The 16,753-nt window shown below is 39.0% G+C and overlaps 3 protein-coding genes across 3 annotated transcripts; 1 reads left to right on the plus strand and 2 right to left on the minus strand.

Moving 5' to 3' along the window:
* The first annotated feature begins 1,409 nt into the window (after positions 1–1,409).
* LOC111802453 (uncharacterized) lies at positions 1,410–7,274 on the plus strand. The gene is made up of 5 exons (XM_023686828.2): positions 1,410–1,879; positions 2,601–3,080; positions 4,222–4,371; positions 4,805–5,247; positions 6,393–7,274. Exons 1-5 carry the CDS (start codon positions 1,492–1,494, stop codon positions 7,050–7,052), a joined length of 2,121 nt encoding a protein of 706 aa, XP_023542596.2. The 5' UTR covers positions 1,410–1,491; the 3' UTR covers positions 7,053–7,274.
* Positions 7,275–9,244: 1,970 nt separating this feature from the next.
* On the minus strand, positions 9,245–11,425 carry LOC111802521 (uncharacterized). The gene is made up of 2 exons (XM_023686926.2): positions 10,663–11,425; positions 9,245–10,084 (listed from the first exon to the last, which is right to left on the minus strand). Exons 1-2 carry the CDS (start codon positions 11,267–11,269, stop codon positions 9,480–9,482), a joined length of 1,212 nt encoding a protein of 403 aa, XP_023542694.2. The 5' UTR covers positions 11,270–11,425; the 3' UTR covers positions 9,245–9,479.
* Positions 11,426–12,231: 806 nt separating this feature from the next.
* Positions 12,232–12,951, minus strand: LOC147791333 (protein GRIM REAPER-like). Its single transcript, XM_087127185.1, has one exon. It carries the CDS (start codon positions 12,910–12,912, stop codon positions 12,469–12,471), a length of 444 nt encoding a protein of 147 aa, XP_086983311.1. The 5' UTR covers positions 12,913–12,951; the 3' UTR covers positions 12,232–12,468.
* Between the last annotated feature and the right edge of the window lie 3,802 nt (positions 12,952–16,753).

Consider the following 16,753-nt stretch of genomic DNA (forward strand, 5'->3'; position numbering starts at 1 on the left):
ACACACTCAATCAAGATGAACACAAAAAACAAAACACAAGGGGAATATTGGCTAAATGTTTTATATTGATGAGGTATGTACATCAAGAGAATACAGGAGAAAGTAAATTTTGACGGTACTGTCTAATAAATATATATATATATATATATATATCGTTTCAGTTTACTAAATATAGCTTTCAAAGATTCTATATATCTCTACCAAATCTAGCATGATATCTCAGTTTCATTTTCAAATCATCTTTTTTTAAAAAAAATATATATATATATATGAACAGAATTGAATTGGTTGGAAAAGTCCGAAGAAAATGAAAAACAAATTTGAACATTAAAAAAAAAAAAAGAAAAAAGACTTTGACTTTGACTTTTAGGTTGTCTCTCATTTATTTATTTTTATTTCTTAACCAATTTGTCGGGGAGCTTCCCTCCTCGTAAATCCTAAGCGTATTGTACTATTTAATTTATGGATGTTACCGTTGCTTTTCGAGATTCGTTCTTAGTCATTTTTTTATGTTCATATATTTTCATGTTTATCCATAAGCCTTTATATATGAGTTCAGGAGCGGGAACGAAGACGATAAATGTAATTCCCGTCTCTGACCCTTTTTAGCTAATTAGAAAAAAATCTCTATGCACTCTCTCCTCATTTTTGGTCGAGAATTCAAGTCAAATAGACTTCTTTAGGCCTATTGTTAAAAAATATACCACCTTAGCTAGTTTATAACGACTCATGCTCAAGATTCAGAATCTGAATCCAACACTTGTTGCATCCTTTATGACATGGTCAAATTACCTATTCCTCGCTTCTTAAGAGCAAAAACTATCCCCATAAACCAACACGAGTCCCATGTACCCTTCCTTTACTCAGGTGTCACATGCCCACCAGCTCCGTCCCCAAACCACATCTTATTAGGAGAAGCCTTTCTCTCATACACGTTACCTATTCCTCGCTTCTTAAGAATAAAAACTATCACCACATCTTATTAGGAGAAGCCTTTCTCTCATACACGTTACCTATTCCTCGCTTCTTAAGAATAAAAACTATCCTCACAGACCAACACGAATTTCTCTAGCATGCTTTATCCTAGGAAATTTTCAAGATGTCACCCAACATAGTATTGCTCTAAGTAAAGCACGTTTAACCATGAAGTTTCGATGATTGAGCCACTGAAAAGAAAGGAACACATTGTTGATATATACAGTGACTCAATTTTTTTAAACATTTCTTAATTATCCTATCTTCAGAATCACTTTCATTTGGATGTAATCTTAGAGTGTCACGACATGAATAAATATTTGGAGTTAAACAAGTAGCCAGTATATTTATTATACATATATCACCTACCATGTACTTTATTCAAAAAAAATAAATAAATAAATAAAAAAATCTTATTGACCGTTACAGTAAGAAAAGACTCCATTTTTATGGCATCCAAGTTCTTCATTTTGATGTAAAAATTTAAAATTTGAAGGTGTTTGAAAGATCTGAGAGATGAGCAAAGTAGTGCAGAAGGATATGAAAAATTCAGTGAGGGTTCTCTTTAAAGAAGACGATGTTCCTTCTCCAACTTCAAATCCCACTTATGAATCCAATCCAAATGGAGAAGAACCAGCAACGCCACCACCTCATAGGCCTCTTGTTAGCGATGAATGGGGTTCTTCCAACCATAAATATCTTGATGCTAATATCACTTGGTCCGCTCAGGACAAAGCTTCTGCTGCTGAGGCCGACGATGCCGATGTCGATGGAGGAGAAGAGAGCGATAACAATGCCACTGCTCGACCGTCGACCGATGGCGATCGCTCTGAAACTGGAGCACAGGGACAAGAAAATCAGGGCAATGCTGCAGATCCCAGCCATCATTTTATTCTTTGCAATGGTATTTTCATCTATCTAAGATTCTTGTGTTTTGGTTATTGTGAGATTTCACGTCCGTTGGAGTGGAGAACGAAACATTCTTTAGAAGGGTGTGGAAACCTTTCCCTAGTAGACGTGTTTTAAAAATCTTGAGGGGAAACCCGAGAGGGAAAACCCAAAGAGGACAATATCTGCGGTGGGCTTAGGATGTTATAAATGGTAAATGAAACATTCTTTATAAGGGTATGAAAACCTCCCCTAGCAGACGCGTTTTAAAAACCTTGAGGGACAATCCGTAAGGGAAAGTCCAAAGAGGACAATATTTGCTAGCGGTGGGCTTAGGCTGTTATAAATGGTAAACAAAACATTTTTTACAAGGGCGTGAAAACCTTTTCGTAATAGACACGTTTGAAAAACCTTGAGGGAAAGCCCAAAGAGGACAGTATTTGCTAACGGTGGGCCTAGGCTGTTATAAAGGGTGTGGAAACCTCTCCCTAGCAGACGCGTTTTGAAAATCTTGAGGGAAAACCCGAAAGGGAAAGCTCAAAGAGGACAATATTTGCTAGCACGGACAAAGCCCAAAGAGGACAATATCTGTTAGCGGTGGGCTTAGGCTATTATAAATGGTAAACACAACATATTTATAAGGATATGAAAACCAAAAGGGAAAATCCAGAGAAGACAACATCAGCTAGCGGTGAGTTTGGGCCGTGCCATTATTGATGGTTTGTTTGTATGTGCAGCCAAAAAGAAGAGAGCATACCTTCCATTAAAAGTTGGGTTATATCAAGCAGCTTTAAAGGGTGATTGGAAGATAGCCAAATCTATATTTGACATAGATTCATCAACTATTACTATGAAGATTACTGATGCTGATGAAACTGCTCTTCATATTGCTGCTGCTGCAAAGCATATTCATTTTGTTGAAAATTTGGTTGAACTTACGTCTCCAGCTGACTTAGCTGCAAAAAATGAGAAGGGAAACACTGCTCTTGCTTTTGCAGCTGCATCAGGAGTTGTAAGGATTGCTAAAGTAATGGTTGACAAGAATCCTGATCTTCCAGATCTTCATGATCTTTATAAACCAACCCCTGTTCTAATGGCGGTAGCTTACAAACGCAAAGACATGGCTTCTTTTCTATTCTCCAAGACTAAATTTGAAGCTTTGGATACTTCTGAACAGATTGAGCTTCTTATTGAAACCATTTCCACTGACTATTACGGTTGTGCTTCTATCCTTATTCATGTTAAGTTTTGTTTTTGTGAGATTCTGTGTTGTGTTGGTTGGAGATGGGAACGTAACATTCTTTATAAGGGTGTGGAAACCTCTCCCTTGTAGACATGTTTTAAAACCGTGAGGATGATGATGATATTTGCTAGTAGTGAGCTTGGGCTGTTACAAATGGTATCATAACTAGTCACCGAACTGTGTGCTAACAAGGATGTTGGGCGCCCGAGGGAGTGGATTGTGAGATCCCACATTGGTTAGAGAGGGGAATGAAACATTCTTTATAAAGGTGTGGAAATCTCTCCCTAGTAGACACATTTTAAAGCCGTGAGGCTGACAACGATACGTAACGGGGCAAAGCGGATAATATCTGCTAGTGGTGGGCTTGAGTTGTTACAGATGATTTCAGAGCTAGGACCGAGTGGTGTGTTAGCGAGAATGCTAGGCTTCCAAAAAGGGTGGATTGTGAGATTTCATGTTGGTTGGAGAGGGGAATGAAACACTTTATAAGGGTGTGGAAACCTCTCCCTAGTAGATATGTTTTAAAACCGTAAGGCTGATGGTGATGTGTAACAAGCCAAAGCGGACAATATTTGCTAGCGGTGGACTTGGGCTGTTACATATGGTATCAGAGCCAGGCACTGAGTGGTGTGCCAGCGAGGACGTTGGCCTCCAAGAGAGGTGGATTGTGAGATCCCATATTGGTTGTAAAGGGGAACGAAATATTCTTTATAAAGATATAGAAACCTCTCCCTAGTAGACTCATTTTAAAACCGTGAGGCAGACGGTGATACGTAATAGGCCAAAGCGGACAATATTCGCTAGCGGTGGGCTTAGACTGTTACAAATGGTATCATAGCCAATCACTCAAAGGAATACTAGTGAGGATGCTGGGCCCCAGAGCGGGTGGATTGTGAGATCCCACGTTGGTTGGAGAGGGGAATGAAACATTCTTTACAAAGGTGTGAAAACTTCTCTCTAGTAGTCGCGTTTTAAAACTGTGAGACTGACGGTGATATGTAACGAGCCAAAGCAGACAATATCTGCTAGTTGTGGGCTTGAGCGGTTAAAATTTCATTCTAAATTACTCACAAATGTTGTTAATATATTTCTTACTCTTTCTTTCTTCCTTCCAGATATAGCATTAGAAATTCTGAAAAAGAAACCTGAATTAGCAAAGGAGAGAATGGAGAATGGCGACACAGCTTTGCATGTACTTGCTAGAAAACCATCTGCCATTGGTAGCCACGCCGAGCTTAGCTTTTGGAAGACATCCATAAACTCTCGTAAGACATCAACCTTGCTTTCGATCTCACACTAGTTGAAGAAGAGGAAAACGAAACATCTTATGTAAGGATGTGAAAACCTATCTCTAGTAGACACGTTTTAAAATCGTCAGACTAACAACTATACATAACAGGCCAAAACAGACAATATTTACTAGCGGTGGGCATGAATTGTTACAAATGGTATCAAAGTCAGTCACTAGATGGTGTGCTAGCGAGGACGTTAGGCCCCAAAAGGGGTGGATTGTGAGATCCCCACATTTGTTGGAGAAGCATTCTTGTTAGGTTGTAGAAACCTCTCCTTAGTAGACATATTTTAAAACTGTGAGGCTGATGACGATACTTAATGCGTCAAAACGGACAATATCTACTAGCAGTGAGCTTGAACCGTTACATATATAATGACATGATTATATCTTTGTGTGCTTGCTAGGCTTTCACGGACTTTACAACAAAGCTTTGATGCAGACACTAGCCCATCAAACAGTGGAACGTCTATGGAATTTCGTTGTCAAGGAACTTACAAAACGAGAGCTATATAGTTTTATAAAAAACCCTTCAAGGTTGTTGCACGATGCTGCAAGAGTTGGAAACGCTGAGTTCTTGATAATACTCATTCGTTCATATCCTGATCTGCTATGGAAAGTTGATGATGACGACAAGAGCATATTTCATATAGCAGTTGAAAATCGACAAGAAAGTGTGTTCAGTTTAATATATGAGATAGGAGGACTCAAGGACTTTCTTGCCAACTTTCATGATAGAAAAAAACAATTCAACATGCTACACTTAGCTGGATTACTAGCAGCTCCAGATCACTTGAGTAGAGTTTCAGGAGCAGCTTTACAAATGCAACGCGAGCTTCTATGGTTCAAGGTATGATTTTTTTTTTTTTTTTTTTTTTTTTGGTTCTTGGTTTAAATTTACACCCTGATATTATTGTTTGTTGGATATAGTCCACGATCGAAAACAAGCAAAAAAGACAATTTGAGGGGAGGGATATTTTGAAACAAAGAAACCTTGACTCACGTTAGGGAGAGGTTTCCACACTTCTCCTCACTGATGTGGGATCTCACAATCCATCTCCTTTGGAGTCCTCGTTGGCCCTCGTTCCGTTCTCCTCATTGATGTGGGACCCCCCAATCCACCCCCTTCAGGTCCCAGCATCCTTGCTGGCATACCGGCTCGTGTCCACCCCCTTCGGTGCCCAGCGTCCTCACTGGCACATCGTCCAGTGTTTGGCTTTGATTCCATTTGTAACAGCCCAAGTCCACTGCTACCCAATATTGTCTTTTTTTAGCTTTCCCTTTTGAGCTTCCTCTCAAGATTTTTAAAACGTGTCTGTCTCTCTGGGCTTCCCCTCAAGGTTTTTAAAACGCATATGAGGTTTCCACACCCTTAAGGAAGGTTTCGTTCTCCTCCCCAACCAATGTGAGATCTCACAATCCACCTCTCTTTGGGGTCCAGCGTCCTCGTTGGCACTCGTTCCCTTCTTCAATCGATGTGAGACCTCCAAATCCAACCCCCTTCGGGACCAAGCGTCCTTGCTGGCACACTGCCTCGTGTCTGGCTTTGATACCATTTGTAACCACCAAAGCCCCACTGCTAGCAGATATTGTCTTCTTTGGGCTTTTTCTTTCAGACTTCCCCTCAAGGTTTTTAAAACGCGTATGCTTGAGAGAATGTTTCATTCTCCTCCTCAACCCATGTGAGATCTCACAGTTAAACACTTAGCTCTTCAATTCTCTTTGTTGTTGTTGTTTCTTTTATTTGTTTCGACATATTTCGATCGTGAGCCATATCCAACATTTGGTATCAGAGTCAGTATGTCGAAACAAATACTGTCACCATACAAAGTCACCGGATTAGAAGTCACAACAATAAATGACAACCTGAGGGAAGGAATCTTTTGAAACAAAGAAACCTTAAGCACTTAACTTTTCAATTCTCTTTGTTATTATTGTTCTTTTACTTGTTTCGTGGTCACATTATTTAAAAATTAAACTTTTGTGAACTTGAAGGAAGTAGAGAAGATCGTAGTATCCTCCCATCTTCAAATGAGATGTGATCGAATTCCAGAGCTTTCCCAAGTAAAGATAACACAAGACCCAGTTGATAAACTAACACCCCGCGAGCTCTTTACAAAAGAACACGAACAACTACGAAAACAAGGCGAGGAATGGATGAAAAACACGGCAAACTCATGCATGCTAGTGGCGACGCTGATAGCGACGGTAGTTTTCGCAGCAGCGTTCACAGTTCCAGGAGGCAATGATGACAAGGAAGGGATACCTATATTTCGACAGAATCAAGCGTTTACGGTGTTTGTAATATCCGATGTTGCAGCTCTAGTGTTGTCTACAACTTCTATACTCACGTTCTTATCAATCTTGACGTCCCGCTATGCAGAAGAAGATTTCTTAGTGTCGTTGCCGAGCAAGCTATTGTTTGGGCTATTGACGCTATTCGTTTCTATTGCATGCATGGTGGTGGCTTTCAGTGCAGCCTTCTTTATTGCATATGATAAGACAAAGGCGAAGATTCCATTGGGCATTGGAGCTGTGGCGATCCTTCCAGTTGGGTGTTTTTGTGTGTTTCATTCTAAACTTGTAGTGGACATAATGCGATCAGCTTATTGGTCTAAGTTCTCTTTGAGGCAGCGTGAGAAAAGGCTGTTTTAGTGCAATGGGTGGCTTGTCAATGCCCATCAAGGGGTAATTTTACTAACATTTTATGAACATTTAATGTTGATTATCAAACGTTTGATGTAATGATGTATGTAGTTTCATGAACATAATTTGGATCTCAAAGTTTTTCTTATATCATTTATGAAGTTGGGTGTATGCATGTATGAACCGTGCGGGCACAAACTACCATTGAGCGGGGGTGAGATGATTAGAAAGATTGAATTACTATGGGTAGTGTCACGTACTTTTCAAACCGTGTGGGCGGCATCATGACTTACATTCAGTTATGATCAGGGTTAAGGAGAACTCAAAACTAGATATACTTTTTCTGTTCATCTTTGTGGCTTTGTCAAACCTTAGGCGTGGTTCTTCCTTCTTTGATTGAACTTGGCTCATGTGGAACTAAGCATCCCTCCGTCATACACATCACTCGTTGTAAGATCCCACATCGATTGGAGAGGGGAAAGAAACATTTCTTATAAGAGTGTGGAAACCTCTTCTGAGAAGACGCGTTTTAAAACTGTGAGGCTGACAATGATATGTAACGGGCCAAAGCGGACAATATTTGCTAGGGGTGGGCTTGGACTATTACAAATAGTTTCAGAGCCAGACACTAGACGGTGTGCCAGCAAGGATGCTGACCCCTAAGGGGGTGGATTGTAAGATCCCACATCAGTTGGAGAAGGATCGAAACATTGTTTATAAGAGTGTGAAAACCTCTCTCTAGAATACCCGTTTTAATACATGAGGTTGACGACAATACGTAACAAGCTAAATTAACAATATCTGCTGGCAGTGAGCTTGGGCTATTACACTCGTACATATATTTTCCTCGATTCCAACTCTAGGTTAGGTCCCAAAGTTGAACCTTGCCTATACTCTATCTTAACAATATGACTCACATGTTTCTATATCAATTTGGAACTTCATTAGGATGTGTTCATACCTTTTATGGGTCAAAACAATCTTAAAATGCTCAACCCAAGCTTACCGTTGACTACAACATTATCGGGACATTATAACCCTTCCTAGGGCCATTGGTCCGTTTGACCTGACAAAAAACAATGCGCGAATTGACCCAAAATTTCAGTTTTTCAAAAATTCAACTCAACTCAAACTCGAAAAAAAAATCTAACCCAACTCAATCTAACCTTTATGTTTTGGTTGAATAGTTCGAGCCGATTAGATTATTAAATCGTATGAACGCTCCTGCAAAAGGGGTTATTGACAACTAAGAAATAAAAACTTACAAAGAAAACATACATTATTTTAATGCATCTGTATCTGTACTAATTAATTAAGTGATTAAATATTATTAAGTATAAGATTATGCATGTGACATTGTTCTATAGTATTGTGTGCAAACAAGGTTACTGACTCTATGTTATCATAAAGTATTAATTGGAATTGGGTTCGGCATGTGAGAGCCAGTAAACTACGTGCCTTCCTCGCTTCACCTAACCCTTTAACCTTGCTTGATCATGTGGCTTCATTGCCTATAAACAATTACTTTTAAGTCTCGAGATTTATCTTGAACGAAGCAAAAAAATTTCTGCTTAAACGATAAACAGGTAGGGGTGGAGACAGATTTCTTCCCATCAACTAAAAGGGACGGGAGATTATATTGTACAGCCTTACTCATGTCAAATTCCCTATTAGTGAGCCGGTGTGTCAGCGGGGATACTAGACCCCTAAGGAGGTGGATTATGAGATCTCACTTCGGTTGGAGAGGAGAACGAAACATTTCTTATAAGAATGTGAAAATCTCTCCCTAACATACTCGTTTTAAAACTGTGAGGCTGACGATGATACGTAACAAAGCCAAAACAAACAATATCTCAGAGTTAGACACAGTGAGAACGCTGGTCCTCTAAAGGGGGTGGATTACAAGATCCCACATCGGTTGGAGAGGGGAACAAAACATTCCTTATAAGCGTGTTAAACCTCTCCCTTGCACAGACGTTTTAAAACCATCAAGCAATGGGACAAAGCAGACAATATCGGTTGGCTAAGCGAGGATATGTTTGCTTATGAAATATCATTAGATGCATTTTAAACCGTGAGCAAACGGACCAAAACAAACAATATCTACTAACGATTAGAATAGAGAATAGGACGAGACGGAAAAAGTTTCTCCATCCCTGTTCGCCTTGTGGATATCTCTGAAAAAGTGTAAATCCCGTAACAAAAAAACTAAACCATTACGAATGATTAGACGATCAGATAATAGAGAATTTTCAAGTAATTACATACTTTTGAAGAATAAACTAAACTTCCCTCTACCTTAGAAAGTAAAAAATAGCTATTCAGTTCATGATATGGGTTATTTGCATTAATTCAACGATATCTATTGCATTTCATAAATGAGTACAAGCTGCTACTCACCAGTCATGGAGCTAAGCTTTCTTGAGCTGAAAACATTCAACATCGAACAGGAGAGCCAAGGTCTATGAGCAATGGCTCAATGGGAACACTCATAACTTCATTTTGATCAGCTTTCAGGTCCTGAAGATTCATATGATCAACTTCTTCATTATCACCATTGATTGAATGACCATTTTGAAGAAGCCAATTGTTTTGGATCACTTTGGCTGCAACAATCTCCAATGACAACACCAATTCCCTGCGTTTTTCTTCACGAAGTATTGCAGAACAAGCTTTTTCCACCGTTGGAAATGGCTTCATATGAAGAATTTGAGCACAAATGGTGGAATAAGAATCGTTTAATCCTATAAGAAATTGCATGACTTTTTCCCTTTCAATTTCCTCACTCTGTTTCTGTGTTGAACCGCATGAACATTTGGGTATGTCAATGTAGGCCTCGAGTTCATCCCATAAAGCCTTCAGCTTTGTAATGTAAGATGTAATGGATGAGTTTCCTTGATGATGGGATGCAATTTCCTTGTAAATTTGAAACATTCTTGAACTATTATTGCCTTGGGAAGAACATTCTTCTTCCTTTGTTTCTGAGGCGAGTGATTCATATACCAAATTTGCATGAAGAACGATGTTCGCAAGATCCTTATCTACACAAGATTTTCAAGAACGTTAGGGATCACGAATCTTCACATTGGTATGATATATTCTTTACTTATAAATCCACGATCATTCTCTAAACTAGTCAATGTGGTACTCTCTCCCAACAATCCTCCCCTCGAACAAAGTATACCAAAGAGCCTCCCTTGAGGTCTATGCTTCCCTCGAAGAGCTTCCCCTTAATCGAGACTCAACTCCTTTCTCTGGAGCTCTCGAACAAAGTACACTTTTTGTTCGACACATGAGTCACTTTTGACTACACTTGAAGATTTTATTGACATAACTATGTTAAGGGCATGACTCTCATACCATGTTAAGAATCACAGATCTCCGTTCGACACATGAGTCACTTTTGACTACACTTGAAGATTTTATTGACATAACTATGTTAAGGGCATGACTCTGATACCATGTTAAGAATCACAGATCTCTACGTTGGTACGATATTGCTCATACCAACGAAGATATAACATTCTCTAAATTGGCGAATGTGGGACTTTCTACCAACAATCCTCGACACAAAATACATACATAAACCTTTTGAATCTAAAAATGGGTAAAGGCTTACCATCAAGAGAAAGCTGATGTAACTTATGAACATCAGGGTCGCTAAGAGTACGAGCACCATAAGATCCATCCGAATAACTACGAACAATTTGTTCATCTTGCTGATCATTCAACCGACCGCTCCGCAAGTTTTTGGGAGTACCCTTTTGAGAATCGCTTGGTTTGGCACGAGAAAAATCGGATCTTGAACCAGACCCACTTGCTCCTTTTCCATTGCTCTTCGACGGCGGTGGAGTTATTGGTTTGGTTGGGCGAGGGGAAGAGAATCTAGTGGTGGTTTTAGGCGCTGTTTTGGTGTCTAATTTCCTCTCATTTGGGCTTGGGGCTGCTGGCCTTGAGGGGACAAGCTTTGAATTGGGTCTTGATGGGTCGATGCGTGGAGGGTTTGAAGATCTATCGGTGGGTTTGGTTGGGCGTTTCACGACGGTGGGTTGGGGTTCTTTTCTATGGGTTCGCAGCTCGTTGGCGTTGATGGGTGTCGTCGGGCGGCGGCGTGGGGACATGTAATTGGGTCTGGACGGTGGATTGGTGGCTCCATTGTTGTTGAATGGTCTGCTTTCTCTGGGGGAAGATCGGGATCTTGGGGGGCTGATAATGCCTCGAACCATTGTGAGCTAATAAACAGAGCTGGTTTGTTCTGTTTCTTCTCTGCTTTTGTGGTGAACTCAGTGATGAAGTTTGGGGCATTTCATGGAAGGTTATGAGGCCATTTCCTAATTGTTACACGGTGGGAATGGAGGGATTTTAGGGTCAAGTCAACCGGTTTTTAAATGGATATTAATTCTTGTAGCTTCAGAAGTCACCTGTCACCAAGGAGGAACATGATCAACATGACTTTCTCATCAGTTTTATTATTCATTTATTTACATTCTAAACAAATCTACCATTCTCAACTTAGATTTAAATCAACTAGTTTTGTTAATACATCTTAATAAAGCATTAAAGTTTAAATTTTTATCTTCAATGTGATCTCGTATCAGTTGGAGAGAGAGGAACGAAACATTTATTATAAAGGTGTGGAAACTTCTCACTAACAGACGTGTTTTAAAATCATGAGGCTGACGCTCATACATAATAGGTCAAAACAGACAATATCTACTCGAGGTGGAAATTGGGCTATTACAAGTGGTATCTGAGTCAGACACCAAGCAGTGTGTCAGAGAGAATGCTGGCCCTCAAGGGGTGGATTGTGAGAAAACTGGGCGTGGAAATCTCTCCTTAGTAGACACATTTTAAAATCGTGAGGCTGATGACGATACATAACGAGCCAAAACATGTGTATGAGTGATGAGAAATTATTTTAAAAAGTCCGAACACAATGTGTTGACATATTTTCACATTTCGATACAAAGAGAAATTATACTTTTTAGTAGCGTTATTAGAAGCCTATATAACGTTGGATTTATTTTGAAAATTTAGCTTGAACTATAAAATATTTTTCTATTTAAAGTTATGATATTTTGAAAAAAAAAATTGTAGAGATTGAGGATGAACAAAAGAAATTAAGAGAAATGAGAAATCGTTGAATCGTAAGTTGAAATTGATAGAACTTATGATAGTCTATAGAACGTAGATAAACGATTTTCATTCATATATGACGGTATGATACAATATCAATTAACTTAAAAATAATCAATACAAACTTTTCAAATGTTCCATAAAATATTAAACACCAAACTTAAAGAAAACTAAGAAACCAAAGAATGGCCATGCATGCACAAACCCTATCAAATGATATCAACCCTAATCCATAATCTTAACAAATGATACACATCTATACGTAGCCATGCAAAGGGCTGCAGCTCAACTACGCATAGTCACACATCCCATACGCGCAAGAGCTTCCTTTGCTGCACTCATTGCCACAACCTCCACAATGCTTCTTATTGAACATCGGATTCACACACCTTCCATTGCAACATATCCTTGAATACTTACATTTATTCCCACACATCCCGCAGTTGTTCCTATCGGTCTCGACATTCACACACTTCTTCTTGCAGCAATCCGGCCCCGGGCTACCCTTGGCTCGACACACTCTTGGATACATGTTGCATGTCAATCGAGCCTTTTGTAGAGATTGGAAGTTAAAGAGAAGGCCACGGAGCGGAGAATTGTCGCTATCTGTTGAAGGAAGATGATCGAAACGCTCGTCGTTGTCTTTGTTGTTTGGTTCAACTTCGGATCCATGGGTTGTGGAATAAGAGATGAGTATCAAAACTATGAGAAGGAATAGCTTTGAGAGCTTCATTTTATGAACACAAAGATATCAAAGAAGAGAAGGGTTTGGGATGGTGAAAATGGATGCATGAAGGACGATATTTATAAGGTGGAATAATAGTGGAATGGTCTAAATCAGCAACTATAAGAAATGGAAGGTAAAACGAGTTAGGTTTTTGACTAAGTTAGAAATTCCAAAGAGTTAGAGATATGTATAGACTTTGGGAGTTTGGAGAAAGGTTTGGTCATGATCCACATTGATATCCCAATTCTTCTTCTCTTCGTGCTAACACGATCTTGTATGTATTAAACAACATAATTATGAGGCGAAGATCGGTTAATAACTAATTAACAGAGGTGGCAATGTTCGTGTGTTGAACTGGGTCGGGTTGGGATAGTTTTTCAACCAAACCCAGTTGTTCGATCAACCCAAACAACCTGTATTAACCCAACTCAAATCCAACTATAAATTTTTTAGGGTGGGTTGGTTCAGATTGTCCGAGTCATTTATTTACTTGAACCCAATCGACCCTGGTCGAATTTTTTCGGGTCATCGAAGTTTTTTAAATACCCTAGTTTGAGGTAGGGTTAAATGTTGCCATATTGGGATGTGTTATTTAAGGGTCAACGGAAAGGCAATTGGAAAAGCAAAGCATTTAGCTTTTTGATTGACCTTTTAGTTTTATAATGTTTGAAATTTGAGGCAAAGAAACAAGACAATAACTTTTAACACGTTGGGTTAATTATGTCGATGGTTTTATGTGTTGTATGCCACGTTTCAACTCAATGCACCTTTTTTCTTTTTACTTTTTGCATCTAAATGGCCTATTATTTTTGGCCCTTTTTGCCTCAAAGTTTGGAGGAGGAGAAGATTTAATACGATAGTTGTAACAATATAAGCTCACTACTAATAGATATTATCTGTTTTAACTCGTTACGTAACACCATTATCTTCAAGATTTTACCACACCCCTATGAAAAATGTTTCGTTTTCCTCTCTAACTGACGTGAGATCTCACGATCATAAAAAATGCAAGATTAAGAAAATTAGTGGTCAAGAATTGAGGTCTTGATTTGATTAACACTAAATGATTGAAGGGAACCTACTAATTGCATTTTTAATCGAAGTAAAATTGTTTTGTTTTTTAATTTAGGTTTTTACGGGTTTGAAAGTTCCAATTTCGTGTCCATAGTTTGCTAAGCTTCATCAAAGTCGTCGTAGTTCTAAAAGTTCTATATTTTATCTCTATTGTTTGAGCTTAGCTAGCTTTATTTTGGTGTAATCGATAGGGTTCAATCTTACCATACATCCGTAAATTTTATTTTACTTGCTAAAAAACTCCACGTTTTTCTTACTCGACCCTAAATCATGAAACAATCAATTGGATATATAGTTACCCATATATCCGTTTCTTTCTCAGCCCTAACTAGTTCAACGAACAAATTTTAACCCATGTATAGGTTGAGTTGAATCGATCGGTTTTTTGAGTCATTTAGGTTTCTTAACACGGTTAATTACTTGGTCGTTGGTCCATATAAAACCATGTGATTTCTTGCAAACTTAGAAAAGAAGAGCTTAGAAGACCTAGCAAATAATATAGGTAAGTACATGGAATGAAGGATATATTCAAGAGTTAGGCAATGGGTAGGGCTAAAATTGGTTCTAAAAGCACTTTCATTCTCCAATGGGCTAAGACTCTCTTCATTCAATTCAAATCCAAAACAAACTGCTTCTTCAAGGTTCAAGTTGTAATGCTTTCACCTACGTCTCTCATACACTTTCCACCTCTTTTTTCTTTTGTTTTTTCGGTTCCAGGTACATGAATGAACTGAGACTATAGCTGAATGAGAACAATCCTGAAGATAGGATAGTTAAGAATAACTTAAAAAATTGAAAGTCACTCTATATACTAACAAGGTGCACCTTTTTTTTTCGTTGGCTCAGTCATAGAAACTTCATAGTGAGACGTGTTTTACTTGGAGCAATTTTACGTTAGACGACCTCCTAAGATGCATGTGAGTGAGGACATACCATACTAAAAATACTTGTGTTGGTCTGTGGGGGAAATTTTTGTTCTTCATAGGGAAGAGTAAGTAACGTGACCATATCGTAAAAGAATACTGGAGCTATCAGATGCCAAATTTGGATTCTAAAACCTTATCTGAATCCTGGGTATGATTCGTTAAACAAGGTTAAAGGCAACTTGGTTCCTTCGATCGATTGCAGAACTAAAGGACAAATAAAATAAAGATGAGCTATATTGAAAAGAGAGATGAGACTATAACGTAAGAACACAACACAGGAGTTTCTTAGATAAGGAAAATATTTGCAACCAAAGCACTTTCAAAGCTGTCCATTTAGTGTTAAAGCAGCTACTGCTTGAGGTACATCTTTCGCTTGGCAGAGCAACCAAACGAATCTATTCTAGCGTTAGAGGATTGTGTGGACTGTTTTGTTGTTATGAGATCCCACATCAGTTGGAGAGGGAAACGACACATTTATTAAAAGAGTGTGGGAACCTCTCCTTAGCAGACACGTTTTAAAACCGTGAGGTTGACGGCAATACGTAACGGGTCAAAGTGGATAATATCTTGTAGTGGTGGGCTTGGGCTGTTAAAAATGGTATCAGAATCAGACACTGAGCGGTGTGCAACGAAGACGCTGGCCCTCAAGATGGTAGATTGTGAGATCCCACATAAGTTGGAAATGTGAACGAAACGTTCCTTATATGGATGTGGAAACCTCTCCCTAGCACACACGTTTTGAAATTGTGAGACTGATGGTCATACGTAACAAGCTAAAGCGAACAATGTCTATTAGCGGTAGCATGCCTCTTCCTTGCTGCTCATATCTTTCTCTAGCGCTGTAGTGTCGTCCACGGCCTCTAGGTTCACTTCTTTGGCTAAGTTAAGGATATCTATCTCCCTCATTTTCTGCCACAATATGCGTCTCATAGTTTCTATCATAGTGAGAGTTGATCTTCTAAGGAAATCATCATTTGGTACGAAGTATTGGTGTTGATCTCAATCATGCTAAGAGCCTCCTCAATGATGACGCTCATGAGCCATGATACTAGCAGCTCCAAGCAATTATTGAATAAAAATCCTTAAAATGGATTGGATTCCAAAATATCTAAAATATGTATCTCCTGTCAATTTTACGGTTTTAAAACGCGTCTACTAAAGAGAGTTTTTCACACCATTATAAGGATATTACGTATCGCCGTCACTCGTCAACCTTGGGTGTCAGCCTCATGGTTTTAAAACACATCTACTTGATAGAGGTTTCCACACATTTATAAGAAATGTTAAGTTCGCTTCTCCAACGGATGTGAGATCTCACAATCCACCCACCTTATGAATGTTATGTTCTCCTCTCCAACTGATATGAGATATCATAATCCACACCCTTATAAGTAAGGAATGTTTTGTTTCCCTCTCCAACTGATGTGAGATTTCACAATTCACCCCCTTAGAGGCCCAACTGTTGTACCGTAATGCCACAACAAAAAAGTTGATACCCAATTGTTGTAGCGGAAGCTGATACCCATGCTATGATACCAATTGTTGTACCCAAAGCTCTTATATCACCTGTTGTGTCGTAAATGCCACAACTTTCAATGCTCTGATAGCACCTGTTATGCGTCGTAATGCCACAACCTTTAATACTTTGATACCACTTATTGTATCTAGATGTCACAACCAAAATGCTCTGATACCACTTGTTGTGTCGAAATGCCACAACCATTAAAATGGTCTGATATCCAATTGTTGTAGCAGAATGCCACAACAAAAAATGTTATGATACTCAATTGTTGTAGCGGAAGCGGAAGCAAGATTGATAACACTCACACGCCCACAAGCAGAAATTA

The sequence above is a fragment of the Cucurbita pepo genome, chromosome 9, assembly GCF_057944985.1.
Source record: "Cucurbita pepo subsp. pepo isolate OVF chromosome 9, ASM5794498v1, whole genome shotgun sequence".
Lineage (NCBI taxonomy): Eukaryota > Viridiplantae > Streptophyta > Magnoliopsida > Cucurbitales > Cucurbitaceae > Cucurbita > Cucurbita pepo.

Bases quoted from the DNA above. Each gene is read 5' to 3' on its own strand.
- LOC111802453 (XM_023686828.2), top strand. From the start codon at position 1,492: ATGAGCAAAGTAGTGCAGAAGGATATGAAAAATTCAGTGAGGGTTCTC. The intron at 3,081-4,221 runs GTTGTGCTTCTA...TCTTCCTTCCAG, and splicing joins CATTTCCACTGACTATTACG to ATATAGCATTAGAAATTCTG. The intron at 5,248-6,392 runs GTATGATTTTTT...GTGAACTTGAAG, and splicing joins GCGAGCTTCTATGGTTCAAG to GAAGTAGAGAAGATCGTAGT.
- LOC111802521 (XM_023686926.2), bottom strand. From the start codon at position 11,269: ATGGTTCGAGGCATTATCAGCCCCCCAAGATCCCGATCTTCCCCCAGA. The intron at 10,085-10,662 runs GTAAGCCTTTAC...AATCTTGTGTAG, and splicing joins ACATCAGCTTTCTCTTGATG to ATAAGGATCTTGCGAACATC.
- LOC147791333 (XM_087127185.1), bottom strand. From the start codon at position 12,912: ATGAAGCTCTCAAAGCTATTCCTTCTCATAGTTTTGATACTCATCTCT.